The sequence below is a fragment of the Quercus suber genome, unplaced genomic scaffold (genome assembly GCF_002906115.3).
Source record: "Quercus suber isolate HL8 unplaced genomic scaffold, Cork oak 2.0 scaffold_269, whole genome shotgun sequence".
In the NCBI taxonomy this organism is placed as follows: Eukaryota; Viridiplantae; Streptophyta; class Magnoliopsida; order Fagales; family Fagaceae; genus Quercus; species Quercus suber.
In genome coordinates, this window is record NW_027069725.1 from 713819 (window position 1) to 732199 (window position 18381).

The 18381-nt window shown below is 35.8% G+C and overlaps 1 protein-coding gene across 2 annotated transcripts; it reads right to left on the reverse strand.

Moving 5' to 3' along the window:
• Window positions 1–3929: 3929 nt before the first annotated feature.
• LOC112026650 (uncharacterized) lies at window positions 3930–15175 on the reverse strand. Of its 2 annotated transcripts, XM_065781508.1 has the most exons (13): window positions 14531–15173; window positions 14126–14174; window positions 12802–13023; window positions 12586–12723; window positions 9706–10058; window positions 9408–9611; window positions 9131–9319; window positions 8874–8948; window positions 8731–8797; window positions 7523–8603; window positions 7385–7441; window positions 4538–4612; window positions 3930–4388 (listed from the first exon to the last, which is right to left on the reverse strand). In XM_065781508.1, exons 1-13 carry the CDS (start codon window positions 14930–14932, stop codon window positions 4343–4345), a joined length of 2958 nt encoding a protein of 985 aa, XP_065637580.1. In that variant the 5' UTR covers window positions 14933–15173; the 3' UTR covers window positions 3930–4342. The 2 variants fall into 2 exon arrangements, with proteins under 2 accessions (XP_065637580.1, XP_065637579.1); XM_065781507.1 differs by having other exon boundaries at window positions 9408–9608; window positions 12586–13023; window positions 14531–15175.
• Window positions 15176–18381: the final 3206 nt, after the last annotated feature.

Consider the following 18381-nt stretch of genomic DNA (forward strand, 5'->3'; position numbering starts at 1 on the left):
GACCNACCCCCCACCCACCTCCCCCCCACAAACAAAAAGAAAAGAAAAGAGCAAGTACTATGTGAAGATACTGCACTAAAGTAAGAACAGCTTTAACAATGATTACAAACATCAGATTCTATTAAAAATATGAAGACATATGGAGATTAGTCCCAAGCCCCAACAACACAAACAAGCTTCAAGATGTGAGATCAAGCAGAGTGTTCGTAGTAATATAGTACACAAGTTTCCCCAGACTTGGCTGCAATATGTTGTCAACCAAACTCACTCTGCTTGATGAATACACTAGATTCCTTATTTTATTTGAATGTGCATATGCATGTACATAAACACGTGCAACAAAAGAAGTTGTTTAGATAAAAAAGAAAGTCAATCAGCAAAATAATTAAATTTAATTATCAAAAAAGTGCATAAATAAATAAATAAAACGAACAGCAGTGAAGCAGAAATACCTGTAAAACAGAGAACTGATAGGTTTCCTGGTCAAGAGCACAAATCATAAAATTTGTAATCAGGAGGTGGCGTAACCTGCACACCCAACTCATTAACATGTCCTTGTAACTATATCCAGCAACTGCAAGAACAATTGTCTTGTTCTTGTCTGCAATAAAAGGAAGGAGCGACTCCAAGGAGAATGAAAATTCTAATGGTGTTGAGAGCTTCATATGATCCTTCAGAGAGCAATCCGGTATTTTTCCAGTGAATTAATACCATCAATACAAGCCATGATCCTCCTTTTCCTCCAGGGATGCAAGATCCTTTCCTTCCATAATCTGAATGAACTCTGGTATCCATAAGGATAAACAAAGTTTTCCGTTGGGTTGAAGAAAATATATTTTCTGTCACACTTCAATAGTTTTACAAGGCTAGAATAATTAGCTTCATGATACAACAAGGATCCATACAGTGCCCCAATATGGGAATTTCCAACATACTCCCAGCTTCTCATCTCAATACCTGAAACTTTGGAATTTCCGACTACTCCACTAGACCAAGGCTCTGGATCATATAGGTGGAAACTTGAGATGGTCCAACTGGAGTCAAACACAAACCTGAAATCGGATGACATGGCCTCATTAATAAGCCAATTGTTGTGAATCCCTTTCCCATACAAGAAAGGAGGAAGAACTCCAGTATGTAAGGGCAAATCCCCGCTGTTCCATGCCATAAGCATTCTCCCTTTACAATGATTCCACTGCCAACTTTGACATAGTATCTCCTGCAACTGAATGAACAGAGCACAATTAAATAGAGTTGTCTCACATGGCCCAGTAACTTTCAATCTGGAACAGGTTCTTTTGTACCTCCTGGGTTCTCATCCACTTGCCATCCCTCTTCGCCAACGTTTCCCAGCCTCATCCAAGTAGAATGGGAAGTGGGAAATATTTCGTGAAGAAGCAACAAGGAGCCAATCACGGTCAAGTTCATAAGCATAGTTAAGAGTGGAAATGAAGTCATTGAGAAGAATGGTCTCAGGATCGATAAGAACAAAAATATCTGATGTGAATGACCGCGATCTTGCTATCATGGAATGGAAGAATGGAGTACCAAGAAACCTAGATACATACAGGCAGATCATAAGGCAACGTATTCAATGTTTTTCCTATTAAATAAGGCAAGAAACAGTTCACTAATATGCAAGAGTACAAGATCATAACCATTATCTATCATATCTTCTCATATCTTCTTTAAAATGTTTTTTGTAAAGTTTAATTATAAAAAAAAATAAAATAAACAATGTTTTTTATAAGAAAATCTCATAGGATGCTGTTCATTATTGTCTATAAGATTGTATAATATAAGCATCTGGGCATTCAGTTCATACGCCTGGTAGACTTGCTCACAGGATATATTGTTTTAGATGTTTCATGTATTTGAAATCAAATTAAATCAATAACAAAATCTTTCCTAAACAATATAGAATAGCTAGACTCTGCCTAGCGCCAACAGAGCCATTAAATGGGCTAGGAGCTGAGAAAATGGTAATTCTGGGTTTTCCCAGATCACCAAGATTGAGTTTTGGCACTTTGATCCGATCATTGAGAGAAGGTAACCTCTGAGTAACATAGAGGGAGAGAGCAATCAACACAAACCCAGATAGCCAAATTGAGCATAGTCCAACTTGGAATACCTGTGAAACAAAAACAAACTGCTTAGCAACAATGCATATGAACCCAAAAAAAAAAAAAAAAACATAGAGAGAGAAGTGAAAAGAGAAAGAACCTTCATTGTTGTATTATGGAGAAGAATGAAATGAAGTTTGTGATGGATTTGTTTTGTTTAGTTTATTTATGAAGCCGGTGCTGAGTTAGTGGGAGAGAGAGAGAGAAAGAGAGAGATACGGAAATGAAACTTTAACTGAAGGAAACAAAATGGACAAGTGACGAACTTGCCACTACTGTACTATGACTATCAGCGCCACCAAGTCCGGCAAGACCATGAGCCATGTGAGGGCTTTGTCGTTGTGGACACGTCAGTTTCCACTTTCCATTGAAAAGTGAACCTTCTTTTTTCTTTTTTTTTTCAATTGAATAATCGAACTCCATCAACAAAGTCAGAGAATGAGATTTTTTTGCCCGACGGAAAAATGATATGAAATTCACTACTTTTATCATAACTCGCACGTGACAAATTATGACCCGTTAGTGAGGAAGAAAAATTAGTAGGTCTATAACTTCACTCACAATTCATCGCATGGGTGAGTTATGGCAAAGTTGTGTTTTTAGGATTGTTCTTGTTTAAGAGGTAGAGCGGGTTTGAAGTTCGGTAACGGCTCTTGTTTTTGACAAAATAGCTCTGGTTTTTGACAAAATAATGTGTTCGAATCTTGTCTAACTAAAAATTAATACCAAATCTTTTTATACCCAAAAAATAAAATCATTTTACATAGTTCCTTAAAAAAAAAAAAAAAATCTTTTTACACATTTCCTGTTGCACACTGTCGTACACTTTTTGTAAAATCATTTTAAAATTGTGAAATTTTGAACTTGTGTTTTAAAAACACAATTTTAATTGAAACACAGCAGTTTGTGTTCGGTGAATGCCAAAATATGTACAATTTTGAGACATATCTTCATAGAAGAATAGAATGAATAAATTATTGAAGAATGAAATGAGATGATATATTCAATTTTGTATAAGGGAATTTATAAAAGGAGATGAAAGTTAATAAGTATATATTTTTACCATTATGCTCAATGAGATGCGGATTGTTTTGAAGTCGGTGTCCTTTGTATCTGCTACCAATGTTACTAGCCCGGTCTATTGTGGCTGATTGGAAGGCCATTGTCCAAGTTTTTAAGGAAGCCGAACTCCAGCACTGCTACAGGGAAGTTAGAGGCTGCTGATGCCCTTTCCAGAATTGGTTTTAGGCAACCAGAATCTTTTATTGCCTATTATCACCCTCCTTTCGTGTTTATGGAGGCTTTACATTTGGATTTAAAAATACAGGGATAAAGGTATAATTTGATTACTTTCTCTCAATTAATGAGGGGAAACGTCAAAATTCTCATACAATGAAATATATGTAAACTATTTCCTAATAATTATTTCTCATTTCATTGGAAATAATTATTTCTCATTTCATTCCATTCATTTCGCAGTTTCCCTTTAGGCCTAGTAGTGTTGCAGAGGTGGGTGAGGGGAGACTGGAGAGAAATGAAAGAAGTTGGGTCAAAAGAATCAGAGGTAGGGCGTGGACCTTGGGTCGCAAAAATGGACGTAGTAATTGCGATTGAAATTGAATGAAAAGATTTTTTGAAGCCAAAAAAAAAAAAAGAGAGAGATAATGAAAAGATTATTATGATTGTGAATCAAAACAAATTTTGTGTTTTGTTCTTTAAAAAATGTCCTGTCCTAATCTCACACACCCACACACACATATATGATGTTGGTTTTCTCCTTCAAGAACAATTTTTAAGAACATAACAAATCAAAATAAAATGGAAATACAATAACCAAAATCCTCTGGGAATGCCTTCCACGCTGTAGATACAGTTACAAATGATAAACACTAAAAAAGGTGCAATCCTAAAGACCACAAAACTGGAATACAAATTTCTCCAGAAGTAGGAGAGCTAAGAGATAGACATCTGCCTACCTTGATGCATCATTAACCTGTCTAAAATGTAATTTTCATGCAATTATACTACCAACTAAAGATTACAGGATACCAGGACTCATTCAAGTTCCCTCACATACACCCACATGATGTCAACCAAGTACATCATTCAACCCCCGATGCGCACCAGATTTACAAGTGCAACTCGAGCTTCAAGGCTGATCTAGAAAATATTTCCACCAGAAATTCCCATCAAAGCCCATAATCTTTCCTTTTCTTCAATTATCTATGCCGTCGAACAGGTGATCTGGATCTTGACCTTCTTCCCCTGCATTTAAATTCGTAGCATAAATAGACTAGATGATGTTAAGAGTTAAAATTCAGAAGCCTAACACTTTCACCTGATTTGCTTATTGTTATGATGATGGGTGTGTGTGTCACAAAAATAACACAATCTTAATTTAAGAGACAACATACCTGGTGGTATCAAGAGAAGAGTAGGGAGAATGCCTGCGCTGAGAATGCTTGCTATGTGGGGACCGCGAAACTTGTCTAGAAATGAAAACACCCATCATACTGATTTGGTGAGTTAAATGTATTCAGAGGAGAAATGTTCAACCTTTTGCATAGCCAAACTTGATAAGCAGCTTCCAGTTAGCATAAAAATATTATGCTTCTAATTATATAAAACTGGAGATATATAATTAAAACACCAAAACGAAAAATGGGAGCATGTTGCCAAATCCTGGACAAGAACTGTAGATCCACCTACTGAGGATTTTTGGCTTAACAATCAAATGAAAACATGAGAAATTTGCTCCATAGAATCCAGCTTTCACATTTACTAAGAATTGCACTCACTTGCAACTGTCCATATACTTTAGCCTCAAGCACAAATGACACCTCATTCCCTTGTAAGAGCAAGGTGAGGGTGACATCATAGGTTTGAGACTCAAACGTGTGTGTATAGTTACCAATAAAACAAATTGTCCATTTATTATCAGACAGAATAAACCACATGCACATGCCAGATGCATAAAAATGAAATGACGAAACTGTAGATATATAATGCTGTCCATACCTCACCATATCACTAAATTTATGATGATCAATTTTTAAGTAGAAGAACGCAGTGAAAAGGTAAAACCATAATCAGTAGCACCAAGAGTGGTAGAAATTATAATAATAATAAGAGATTAATTGATTTAAGAAACACCCCAAATTCACCAAAAAATAAAGAGTGTCCTCTATAATGATGAGGGGGAAACTGGCCTCATGCCTATAATCAGAAATTTTTTTATATTAAGTAAATTATTTCAGTAGAAAGTGCAAAAGGGGCATAACCATGGTTTCGAGGACTGGACCCACCAGTTTGACCCGTTCCACTGTGAACCAGCTAGTATTCCAGTCCGATTATCAATAAAAATTGGAAATATCTCAGAATTGCTGAGAACCGGAGAATTTACAGTTGAATCATCAAAACCGAAAACTGGACAGGTCAAACAGGTTGTCAAGGCAGAGTGATAACTAAGAAATTATCAGATAACCTAAAGTGAAGAGGATCCAGTGGAGAGTCGGTAAAGTCTTGCCCTCCTTATCAAGAAAATCACAGTCAATCCCAACTGCATGGACTCTACCATTGCTTGGAGAGTCAATCCAGAGGAGAATTAACTGCTATTACTAGAGATTTCTTGGATCTGTTAATTGGCAACACCTTTCTCAATGGTGACAATCCCATAACTTCCATAGTGGTGGCGGCTTACCAGCATGCTTTGTGGAGTGCATCTGTGCACTGTGACGTTCAAAGAAACAATTGTGGCATCTCAGGAAATTAAAAAGTTAACCTAAAGTCTTATTGTGGGTGGCTTTATATTGGCCATTGGATAGGAGTGAAGTGGGAATGGAGGGTGGAGACTAGGATGATATTGTATTTGTTTAATATTTTTTAAATATAACCGTTTGTTATATATTTGTTTTTGGTTAAAATAAATGAGGATTTATTGTTTGCCACATTTTCTTTATTTGGACAGTTAGAATATATGTATTGATTTAAAAATATATATTATTTTTCTAATGATAATTTGGTTATTTATAGTTAGTGTTTTGTTATTTCCACTTTCTTAATTTAATAAGATTTAAGATTCACTTACAAATTGTTTTTAAGTTTTTGAATTTTTTGGTAAATATTGTTAGTAATTATTTAGTTAATATAGAATTATTTACTAATTATTAATTAAATTATTTTATTTATGACATCACCGGTTCGATCACCAACCTTGGTTGAACCAGAAAACCGAGAGCCACTCTATTTTCCAATTCTTTGTCCGGTCCAGTTTTTAAAACCAGTCCACTCCATACAAGATATACACCAGAAACTAAGAAAAAAAATAACAAAGAACAAGCATTTCAAGTAAATTGAAGAAGAAAATTTTCCCTGAAATGTTCATCCACTCAAATAAAGATTTGAATAATGAAAGTTTCAGGTCTATAATTGAACAGCTATAATTAGAATTTCAAGATTAATGTTGAGTGTTTATATATAAACAGAAGGGCATGGGTCACTATTTGCAACCAAATAAAAATAGTGATGTAGGGGGGAGAGAATATGTATGGGAAAGAGAGAGATTTGCCAACACCTTATGCAGAATTAGCAAATATATAAGATATAAGAAAATGGTTAAGTCAACTCAACTAGGTCTTATTCATTTAAAACTAGGCATAAAGTAAGTCTTTATAGCACAAACCTCACAACTCTCACAAATCAAATAACAAAAACTTCTTCTTTTTATAAATACAAATCAGATAACAAAAAACTAAAACTGAGACCAATAATTCTGTTTTCATTAAAATGTATCTCTATGCAAGATTGCACCACTAGCTGCCTCCACAGAAAACATGATTGATATCATAAATTAATGATAAATCTGCCTTTAAATAGAATTTAAAAAATAAACCTTTACTGAAAATTGAATGTGTATTACCACTAATAAATGTACCGAATCGATTAACTTCCCAATTTGAAACCACAAAAGAATTTGCACATAAATTAAGTAATATGCTGGATTTAAACATTGAACAGATGTTGAACTAGACCATTGCATTTTTGGTTCCTTGAAAAATACAAAATAATAAAGCTATTCAACCCTTTTTTAAATTAACTTGGTGACTATGATAATAGCTCCATGTCATACAATCAAGTATTTTGTTTTTAGTGCTACTTAAAATATGGGCTCAATTTGATATTCATAGGATGTCCAAACACTCCCTTGATGTTTCACAATGCAAACCTGGATAAAAAGTAAAGAGATCTTAATAAATACATACCTTCTCCTAGACCTAACAGGTGATGGTGATAAGTTACGTTTTCGCGATTGCAGCTTCCTGCAGTATATGATCATGTATAAGGACCATATAACAAAACAGAAAGAAGAGAGGCAGAATCAGAAGATTTTAATGGTGAACCTTTTAGAATTGTCTGATGCATCATCACTTGAATCATTGGCATGACTAACTGAGTTGTCTTTACTGTTTCTACCCTTACTGCTGATGGAAGAAGAACGCCTTCTTTTGTGCCTGCTTGAATCGCTTGCATTTTTATGTCTTGATCTATCTTCCTCCTCATCCTTTCTGCGTTCTTGTTTTCTTTTGGTATCTTCTTTAGCACTAGCTCTATGGAGCCTCTCTGTTTCTTTTCTGTCATCCTTGACCTCAAGACGGTCAGACCTTTTTCTTGACTCAGAATCCTTTGTTTTTTCCCCAGGCCTAGAACTTTGAACTTTCTTTCTCTCCTTTGACCCATCATCTTCTTTTTCCCTTCTTGAATGCCTTTCATCTTGTCTCCTGCGTTCATCTCCATTCTCATCTGCCCTTATCTTACTACCATCTTTCCCAGAACTCTTTTTACTCTCGTGTCGATCACTTTTATCTAACTTCCTTCTCGATTCACTGTGGTGGGGATCATCTGTCGATGCTCTCTTAACATTGACATACTCTTCAGGATGTTCAGATTCCATTACTCCAGCAGTGTTCTTCGATCTAGAGGAACTGGTTCCATCTAGCATTTTTCCACTAACACTAATTCTGTCATCAGTATCTTCAGAAACCACTTTGGAAGAATATGAGTGTCCCATATCTCTATCCACCCTATTATTATTCATCTCACTAATAGTATCACCATTGTTGCTCTCCTTTGTTTTCTGACTTCTATTGTCCTCTTTCAGTTCTACCCTGGAAATTCCATTCTCAGCGGCACCATGTGCATCTTCTGAAAGCTTTTCAATGCTTGACTGCTGAAGAACAGGATTAGAATTTGGTACACTGGAGCTCTTGATTTCATCATCTCCATCATCATCATCAGAAGCATAATTTGCAAGACCTAAAATATTTCCTGGGGAACTGGTACTAGATTTTTCACTGACACTTTTAGTGTCAGAATCCTTTGCTAGGGTGGGAATTAGAACTTTTGCAGATGGCTTAGGAACTGCGACTGCTGGGTGAGATGATGGCGATACCTTATGATTGGAAGTGACAGTGTTCTGATCAACTATAACAACAAAAAATCACATCATAATCATTATTTTTTTTTAAATGGCAGAGACAGAGAACTTCAAATCCAGCATCAAAGATATATAGAGACTGACAGAAAAGTTAAGAGGTCATGATACAATTACCATCAGCTGTTAGATCATCTTCACTAAGAACTTTAGTTGCAATTTCATCAAACAGCTCGTCAGTAACCTAATAAAAACATTAAAGTTAGCACTACGGTAGAAAGAAATTAAAAAAGGCAAACATCACTCTCAGCAGCTGTAACCTTTAAAAGAACTTCAGTTAGAACGCGTTTTATTTCCTGGTTAATTGCTGCTGTTCTTGCTGCTTCCACATAATCCTGCAGAGCAATTATGGAAACTCAATAACCAAAGACTAATGAGTGCAACCAATAACTATATTATAAAGGGGAAAAAAAAAACCCTAAACCAAAGAGGGAGGGAGGGAGGGGGAAAGCAAGGGAGTCTTTTTTAATATAGATAAACAACGGAGAATCACAAGGCAAAACAGGTAAAATAAAACCTCATCATCATCATCTTCTTCAGTTGACCTAGAAGAATCAACGCTTTTACTATCTGCCTGATCAGCCTTCCCAAAAGATTTATCAATGCCTTCATCCTCATTGGATTGTGTTTCCTCCTTAAGATGGTCTACAGAAGTTGTAATGACTGCTTTCTTTATTTCTTCTTTAATCCAATTAGGCACTGACGGCTGGCAACAATTCCAAAACATTTTAAATAGTGAGATAAATTCAACAACAGCTATGCCGCTTTTAAAGCATTAACACTTACAAAATTACCTTTTTAGGGCGCTCAGGAATAGTTGAAATTCCATATGCATCAGCAGAGAAGGCTGTTGTAGGATGAAGTGCAGTTCCAGCACTTAGGGCAAAGGGTGCACCACCAGATGGAATTGTAGGCTGACCTGGTCCAGGGAATCTTCCAAATGGTGGTGCAGCATGTGCAGGAATGGAGGAATGCATGGCTATGGAAGGATCATGCTGCTACATGAAACAAATGTCAGCAAATTCTTTGATACGAAGGTTCTAGAGTCTAGAGTCTAGAATTGAAGGACAACTCAGAAAGCCAGAATAAGACCTGTGCCCCTGATGCAATATCTGGAGAAATTGAAGGATAAAGCAAACCAGGTGTAACAGGGGGAGTCCAATTATTTAATTGCCCTGCTGCAACAGGGTCAACACCTCTTACAGGTCCAACTGAATCATGATGAGCATAACTGGATTGCATGTGTGAATCATAATCATGGTTAAACCTAGGCACAAAATCCAAAGGCTGATCAGCAGGATTAACTGTGGAATCAGCCGACTGATTGCCATACATGAAGGGTGCAGACAGTGGATGCACATGGTGCTGTCCCTCCTGAGCTGAGGAATTTGGAGGAGGCAACAGTTTGTATGACTGCTGATTTTGATCTGCAGTATCTTCTTTACCTGCCAATTAAGTGAGTAGTCAAAAAGCAAACAAGAAAAAGTATCAGTGTGTGCACGTGCCTGTATTGGGTGGAGTTATGGGGGATTGAAGTTCAAACGGCTATCAAGAATCACAAACATAAGGGTAATGAAGACAAATCTTGGCTTTTTTAGACTTCAAATTTTGATGTGATTGAAAGTCGAGTGAAGTAACTTTCCTCTAATGAAATTCTCTGATGTAGGCCAATAGAAGCTTACACTGCTTCTCATCATAATTACAGCAAAAGTTGTAATTAAACTTGAAACATAAAATAATTTCTTTTATAAGTGTAAGAACAAAGTTTCTCTCCAAACTAGTTTAGAGAAACTCTACAAACTCCTCATATATCTCTATATTAAGTGTGAATTTTGAAAATCTAACCATTAGATTGCATGTTCTTATTATATTTTTCATGCATGTAAAATTTCAAGAAGATCAAAGATCAATTGCTATCTCATCAAACAATGTTAAAATTTCAAATTTTTATTATCTAAAATTGTGTATAAAAAATAAGTTTATTGATCGAATAGTAAATAATATCCAATTTGAACGAAATTTAACATGCATGTTAAGAACATAAGGAACATGAAATTCAAAAGTTAGATTTTCAAAATTCACCAAAAATAAATATATATATATATATATATGAGAAGTTTGAAAAGTTTCTCTCCAAACTAGTTTGGAGAGAAACGTTGTTCGTAGTCAAGAGTACAAAAGAGTCAATAAACTCGTACAAAGTTGGAGGTCTACCCCCATCCAAAGATATCCAAAAGAAAGAGACCAAACAAACTGAGATTTCAATCTTGCCCCTCAAAAATCCTCATTTTCCTCTTCCTCCAAATTTGCCACAGCAAGCACAATGGCACCACATTGTCTACACGACTACTGAAAGATTTAGGACTAAAACAAAAGCAATGAAGCAATTCACAAACCAGTCTTCAGCATAACCCATTTCACTCCAAAAATTACAAAGACAAAGGCTCATAGCTCCCTTGCTATTGAGCAATGCAACAACAAATGATCAACAATCTCACCACATTACTTACACATACAACTATGATTCACTTTTTTTTTTTTTTTTTTTTTTTTTTTTTAATTATGAATCACTAAAGACATAACCCATTTTACAAGCTTGTTTATAGTTAAAATCTTCCCCAATGAAGCAGTCCACAAAGCTACACTCAAAGAAACATTCACGCACCATATTGCCTTCCATGGAAAATCTAATAGGGTCAGACCCTCTTAGCACCTCATACTATGATCAAACACTAAAACAGCCAATTTTGCTCAACTTTCACCACATATCTTTCCTCTCTATTCTTGCACAAGCTGAATACAACATCTAAAAGAAATTGGCACAAATCCACTTCCCAACAGGCCTCACAAACATAAAATAATTACAAAAGAAGGCAGGTCTCTATAATCTGTATAACCCATTTACATTGCCATGCATCAAACAAAGCAATTTTCCATTATTATAAAATAAATAAAAAATAAACACTAATGCACCATTATTCCATACATTCATAAATCTTCACCACTAGTTGAGTCAATTCCACATGGATAATTTTTTTCTAGGAACAAAGATCAGTCTTCACAACTTTGGATGTTCTAATATAATGCCAGTTAACAAACTCAACGCTTGTTACAAAATAAAAATTGTCAAATTATTAAATTTTATTTTTTATAAGTAAAATTATTAAATTATTGTAACAAAAAGGAATCCACATATGGGATGTAGACCTGCAGAAGAGTATGTCAATGTAAAACATCACAAAGCACTAGATAACATGATATCACTAGTATAAATTATTCTACAAGAATTTCCAATTGTAAAACTGCATGTAAAGAAGAGAGCATGAATCATGCATAGAGCACAAAGAGAACTAAAATAATGCAAATCATTCAATATAAGAAGGGCAAGACTTAGATATAGTATTTAGATGTTGTTCCTTAGGTTCCCTTTTTAAGATTCTGCTATGTGGATTTTTTCTTAGAGGGTAGAAGTGTATTTTTTAATTAAGTAGCCACATGGTAGAATCTTAAAAGGAGAACCAAAGGAACAGCACCTAAGATATTGTACCTAAGTTTAGTCCATAAAAGAAAGTGTCACAAGTGTTTAGGATAGTAATAGAGAACTATTATTTCAAACAAACTTTAAGAAAGAAACACTTCATACCACAGCTTAGATATCTGTTAAACAACCACTCGCCAATAACCATATTAAATAAAGGACGGAGTGATAGAAGGAACTACAGAAGGAGAACCAACATCACCCCATCTCCAAAACCCACCAAAAATAAAGGTGAAAGGAAATTCCAATTAAATATAACATACATGCACATAAGAGTCTTGAAAGTCAAAAAATTCATGCGCTTCAGTGATTGCTCTATGAAAGTCCCAATTATGGATTAATGACAGAATTGGAAATATAGAATTAATTAGTAATAGCAGCATTTCTTCAAAACAAGTTTCACATGCAAGCTCAATATGCTAGTGAATTATTACCTGTAATAGAAGAATAACTAGAAGGTACCTCCTGCTGATGAACAGATGAACTTGCAGGCATATTTCCTTGTTGGTGAAACATAGCACTTGAATCTCCAGCCAAAGTCCCGTCTCTAACATTGTAAGGCAGATGTGCATCTGGAACATGAGAAAATGGTTCAGAACTGAATGCATTCTCCTGGGTATGAAGTACTGATGGCCAGAGTAGAGGCGCACCTGATACTGGAAACTGTTGATAGCTTGATGCAGGATGAGATTGATTTTGAACGTCTGAATAATGAGAATCAACAGATTGTGGATACTGATCATAATAATGACTTTGGTCTTCTAGCCTGCCAGCTGGTGTAAATTGAGACTGTGAATGCTGATTCTCCATTGCAGTTTTAGCATCTGCCCATGCTCTAGCCCTAGCAGCCCAATCTTCTTCATTGCTATGAACTGTCATTATAAAGATCATGAAAAGTTCAAGCCAATTTCATTGACATACAGAAGGGGATGCCCAATTTGAGATAAACCTAATAAAAGTATTACTTAAAAGGTAAGATATGGCTCACCCTCAAACCATAAGTAGCAGAACTAGATAATTGTTTCACATTAAGAGTCTAACAGATTGCAGGTCAAACCACTTATATGTATTGGTTATTGTGATTAGAAATTCTTTTTTGATATATAGGATTCTCACTGTGAGAACCTATAGAAAGTAACATGTATGATGAACATCACCACTTTAATAATCAAGCCCTCTCTTTTACCTATCAAAAAACTAAAACCCCACATCCTTCCTTCTACCACATAAACATCAAATAACTCATCAAACCACTTATTAATTCCTAACACAACCACAAAAACACAATCCTTCACAATACTAAACTTTAGACCCACAAGTTCTCCTAACCCTAATTCCACCCCAAGCACACAAAGACAAATTTCCCTTTCCCTATTTTTCCTACATCAAATCAGGGACATCTAGAAATTCTGATAACATTGGTGCAGTGCATATTCTCACCATCAACACCTTAAACACATTGCATACCCCTAAAACTTAAGAAAATAAGGGGTACCAGAATATGTCAATCATTCATTTCTACATCCACAGATATCAACCCAACTAAAGAGATGCCAATTTAGCAATCACGCATGTTATATACATCACCAACACTCATCTCAAATGATGCAGCCATCCTTCTCAATTTCATTCAAAACAGAACAACTATCATTCAGTCATTTCAGAACAAGCTACCGACACATCAGTCCAGATGCAGAGTTAAGACTTGAGACAAACCAATAGCAAAGTTACTCAAAGGGCCCAAATTTGACACCAAAATTTATGTTTTCCATTAACTTGCAAGTTGGTCAAGGGAAAACATGGTGAACAATAACAAAGCAATGCATTTCCATGTGAACATGGCGAAACAACTTGTATACAACAAATTGCCAGGATAATTCCACAATTTTTGGTCAAAGGAAAACATAACAAACAATAACAAAGCAATACATTTCCATGTGAAAATGACGAATAAACTTGCACACAACAACTTACCAGGATAATTATAACTTTGTTGTTGACCCCAATTTGAAGTACCCCATTCCTACAAAACAAGATTATGAATTAAAAACCAGTCAATATGCGAAATTACTTAAGATTCAACTAAAAGAACTAACAAATCTACCATTAAAAAAAAATGGCTACTAATCACAGCTCAATAAAGTTCATAATCAATTTATCAAACATGAAAGTCTAGAGATTGATAGATATAAATGACAGACTCAAGTCAACACCAGAGTCCTTAACATACATAGCATTATGAAAAGAAAAGAAAAGAAAAAAGAAAACTGGTAAAGAAAACTAAAACCCTAGAAAGAGAATCACAAAGGCAAGATTAGAATAAAGCCAAAACCAAAGGGTAAACGACAAAAAGTCTTTAAAAGAGAAAGCAGGTAGTACCTGATTAGGATAAGACTGAGGGACCTGGGAATGAGGTGGCGGAGGAGGAGGAGGAGGGAGGTGTGGACGAGGCGGAGGAGGAGGAGGAGGGAACTGGCTGTGGTGGACGGGGTGGTGCGTAGGATAAGGGTTAGGTGGAGGTGGAGGATAAGAAGGAGGAGGAGGGAGGTGGTCGGAGTGAGGAGGAGGAGGAGGAGGTGGTGGTGGCCACTGTGGCGGAGGCGACGGGGACTGGGAAGGGTGGTGGTACTGGAATTGGTTGGGGAACCACGGGGCTTGTGGCCTCTGCGGCTGGAATTGTTGGTGGTGGTGGTGGTGGTGGGGATCCGACGTCGATGGCGGAAGTGGTGGCTGTGGCGGTCTCATATTCATGTACATCTGAGACTGTTGGTACGCGTCCATGCGGTTTCAGTTTTTTTTTTTTTTTTTTTTTTCAATAGTGGGATGGGATAGCTTGGAGGGAAGGGTTTACAGGAGTGGTAGTGCAGGTGGTGAATGGATGAATGAAACAACGAAGGTTAAGGCAGAAAGGGATTATTAGGGGGTGAGGGAGTAGGGAAGTTTTCAGTAAGGTTTACAGTTTGGAATTACTACTCTTTTACAACTTTGGAGGACTTTTAGGCCTACTAGGTCAATGGACCATTTTTTGGAATCCTATAATCACATCCTGGGATGGGAGTTAGGATGGATTGATTGATTTAGATCAAATTACTTTTTCCTGTGATAATCTCTCTTTCCATTGCCCTTAGAGTTGCGTTTGAGCTTATTTTATTATTTAGATTATTTTTATTTTTGTTATTATTTATAAATTTTAACTTATTTTTATTTTTATCTATGGCATTTTTAGCAAAAAAAATTTTAATTCCAGTTAAATAAGCGACAAACCGTTAACTTTCTAGAATTATCCACAATTCAGCACAAAAAAAAAAAAAAAAAAAAAGAATTATCCACGGTAATCTTTTACCTCATTGTTTGAGCTTATTTTATTATTTAGTTTATTTTTATTTTTATTATTATTTATAATTTTTAATTTATTTTTATTTTTATTTATGGTATTTTTAGCAAAAAAATTTTTAATTCCAGTTAAATAAGCGACAAACCGTTAACTTTCTAGAATTATCCACAATTCAACACCAAAAAAAAAAAAAAAAAAAAATTTCCACGATAATCTTTTACCTCATTGCATTTAACTTTCTAAAATTATATGAGTTCTGATTAGTTTAACTAATAAAGTATCTTGTAGTTCAATAAGAGATTTGAAATTCAATCTCTACTTACACCAATACCAACTGGTATCTTGATGTGATGATAGAAAGCAATCATCAAAAGCAACATAAGTCAAAATTATATCTTTTAAAATAAAATAAAATTTATAGAATTAAAGTTATAACTCTATTTTGATGTTCCCTACATTTTTATTTTGATGTTAAATCTGACACAATTGATGTTAAATCTAACACGATTTAGTATCGAGAAACCAAATTACCCCTCTTTTCCCATAAAAATTAAAAATAAAATTGACCCCTCTTTGTCTTAGTAAAAACGTGACTCACTAAAGACAAATAATGTTTTCATCAATTTATCACCTCCATTACAAGTCTTACAAAAGCGCGCGCGCACACACACACACATATATATATATCCCTGCAAACAAGCGTGTTCATGTTACCAATTGCACTATGTGATGAGATGACTTCAATGGTTCATAAATTTTGGTGGGGGCAAAATCAGAAGCGATCTAAAATAACATGGCTAAGTTAGGACAAGATGTGTCTACCTAAGAAAGCAGGAGGTTTGGGGTTTCAAGATTTAAGGGCATTCAATACTGCCTTATTGGCAAAGCAAGGCTGGTGTTTACAAACATGCACAAATTCTTTGGTTCACCGAGTGTTTAAAGCTAGATACTTTCCTAATGGTGACTTCATATCTACTAAATTAGGTCACCACCCATCATATGCTTAGAGAAGCATTTTCTCGGCTCAATTAGTTGTCCATAATGGTCACCGGTGGCAAGTGGGGAATGGGGAATGTATTAGGGTTTGGCATGATAGATGGCTTCCAAATCCATCCACTTTCAAGCTCACTTCACCACCGGTTGGACTCCTTTTTGATGCACGGGTAAGCTCCCTCATTGACCCTTTGGATAAACGCTAGCATATAGACATGGCTAGACAAACTTTCTCTCTCTAATGATGCCACCTCAATCTTAGGCATCCCCCTGAGTGCTATATTATCAGCTGATCAATTAGTATGGGCTTATTCCACCTAAAAAAAAAAATTCACGATTTACAGCACATACAAGGTTGCTTTATCCTCTACTTTCGGTTCGATTCTCGGACCTTCTAATGAGCAGAACAGTAGAGCACCCTGGAAATCTTTGTGGGACCTTAATGTTCCTAACAAGATTAAAAACTTTGCATGGCATGCAAGCCGTAGTATACTTCCAACCAAAGCCAACCTTTGTCATCAGAAAGTCTTAGAAAATCCAACATGTGAGGCTTGTGGAATGGAAGCAGAAAGCAATGAGCCCCTATTTTGGGAATGTGACGAAGCTCGAGAAATATGGACAACCTCTGGAATTCAATTGACCCAGGTGGGGTACATTTCAATGAATTCGTTGATCTCTTATGGCATTTAAAGTTTGTGCAGCATGTTGGTGATGAAATCCTAGAATTAGTCATCACTATTGCTTGGAGCATTTGGTTTAATCGAAATCAAGTTTGGCAAGGGAAAGCTGATCAATCGGCTAATATGATTATTCACAAAGCCATATCAGTGATTGAGGAGTTTCAGGTGGCAAACTTTCGCCCTTCAGGATCATCTATGAAAGAAGTGAAACTGTGGATCAACCCAAAACCTCCATGGTATAAAATCAACATAGATTGAGCGGTTTTTCTTCAACAGCATGCAACGGGTGTCGCCGCAGTTATTCGTGATCATGAAGGCAGGGTGGTGGCTGCATTAAGCAAGAAGCTGCATTACCCTTTGGGGCCTTTAGAAGCTAATGCGAAAGCAATGGAGGAAGCTGTGGAGCTTGCTTGGGATGTTGGTATTCAAGATGCGCACTTTGAGAGCTACTCACTTATACTCTCTAATGCTATTCAAGGCCTGTGAAATCCACTAGTAGCCATCTCTAATGTCGTCACTAGGATTTGTCATAGACTGCAAGTTTTTAGATTTGTGCTTGTTTCCCATGTAGGCATAGCAGTAATAAATCCACGCATATTTTAGCTCAAAATGCCAAAGGCTTTAGTAGTTTTTTTTAACTTGGGTGGAGGAGAATTCAATTGTCATTGAGTCAGCTTTGGCTCAGGATATATTGAATTTCTCTTTATCTTAATAAATTTATTAGTCTTTTCATAAAAAAAATAAATTAAAAAAATTACAAATAGTATGTGCGACCACATATCCGGATCACTAGTTTCACACTTTCACAAACAAAAAAAATTAAAAAAAACATTTCTGGATCACTAAAGCGGCTTGACTATTGATGGGATGATTCCACGAATAATTTCTTCCGCACGCTCTGCAATTCATTTGGTAATTTTGGCTGCTGTTAAAGAAGAGAAAATGTTTGTGTTTACCAAAAAAAAAGATGTTTGTGCTATAGGTATAGAAGCAACTGATCTATTCCAAGTGTATCTACACGAAATTTCATAATAATCAGAAGTTGTAATAGCTAATTAAAAAAATTATCAAAATATGGCAAAGAATCATAGTGTGCTGATTCTGGAACATCTGACCAAAAAACTTGAGTCCACAAAATTATCAAATCATTTCAAATTAAAACTGATAACAATATCTGAAAGAAAGAGACCATGAGCCAAAACCAGATTGCCACAATCAGCCAA

Excerpts from the sequence above, each read along its gene's own strand:
- LOC112026650 (XM_065781507.1), bottom strand. The coding sequence starts at position 14,932 with ATGGACGCGTACCAACAGTCTCAGATGTACATGAATATGAGACCGCCA. Across the intron at positions 14,175-14,530 it reads CTCAGTCTTATCCTAATCAG|GAATGGGGTACTTCAAATTG; the intron begins GTACTACCTGCT and ends CTTGTTTTGTAG. Across the intron at positions 9,609-9,705 it reads ATATTGCATCAGGGGCACAG|CATGATCCTTCCATAGCCAT; the intron begins GTCTTATTCTGG and ends TTCATGTAGCAG.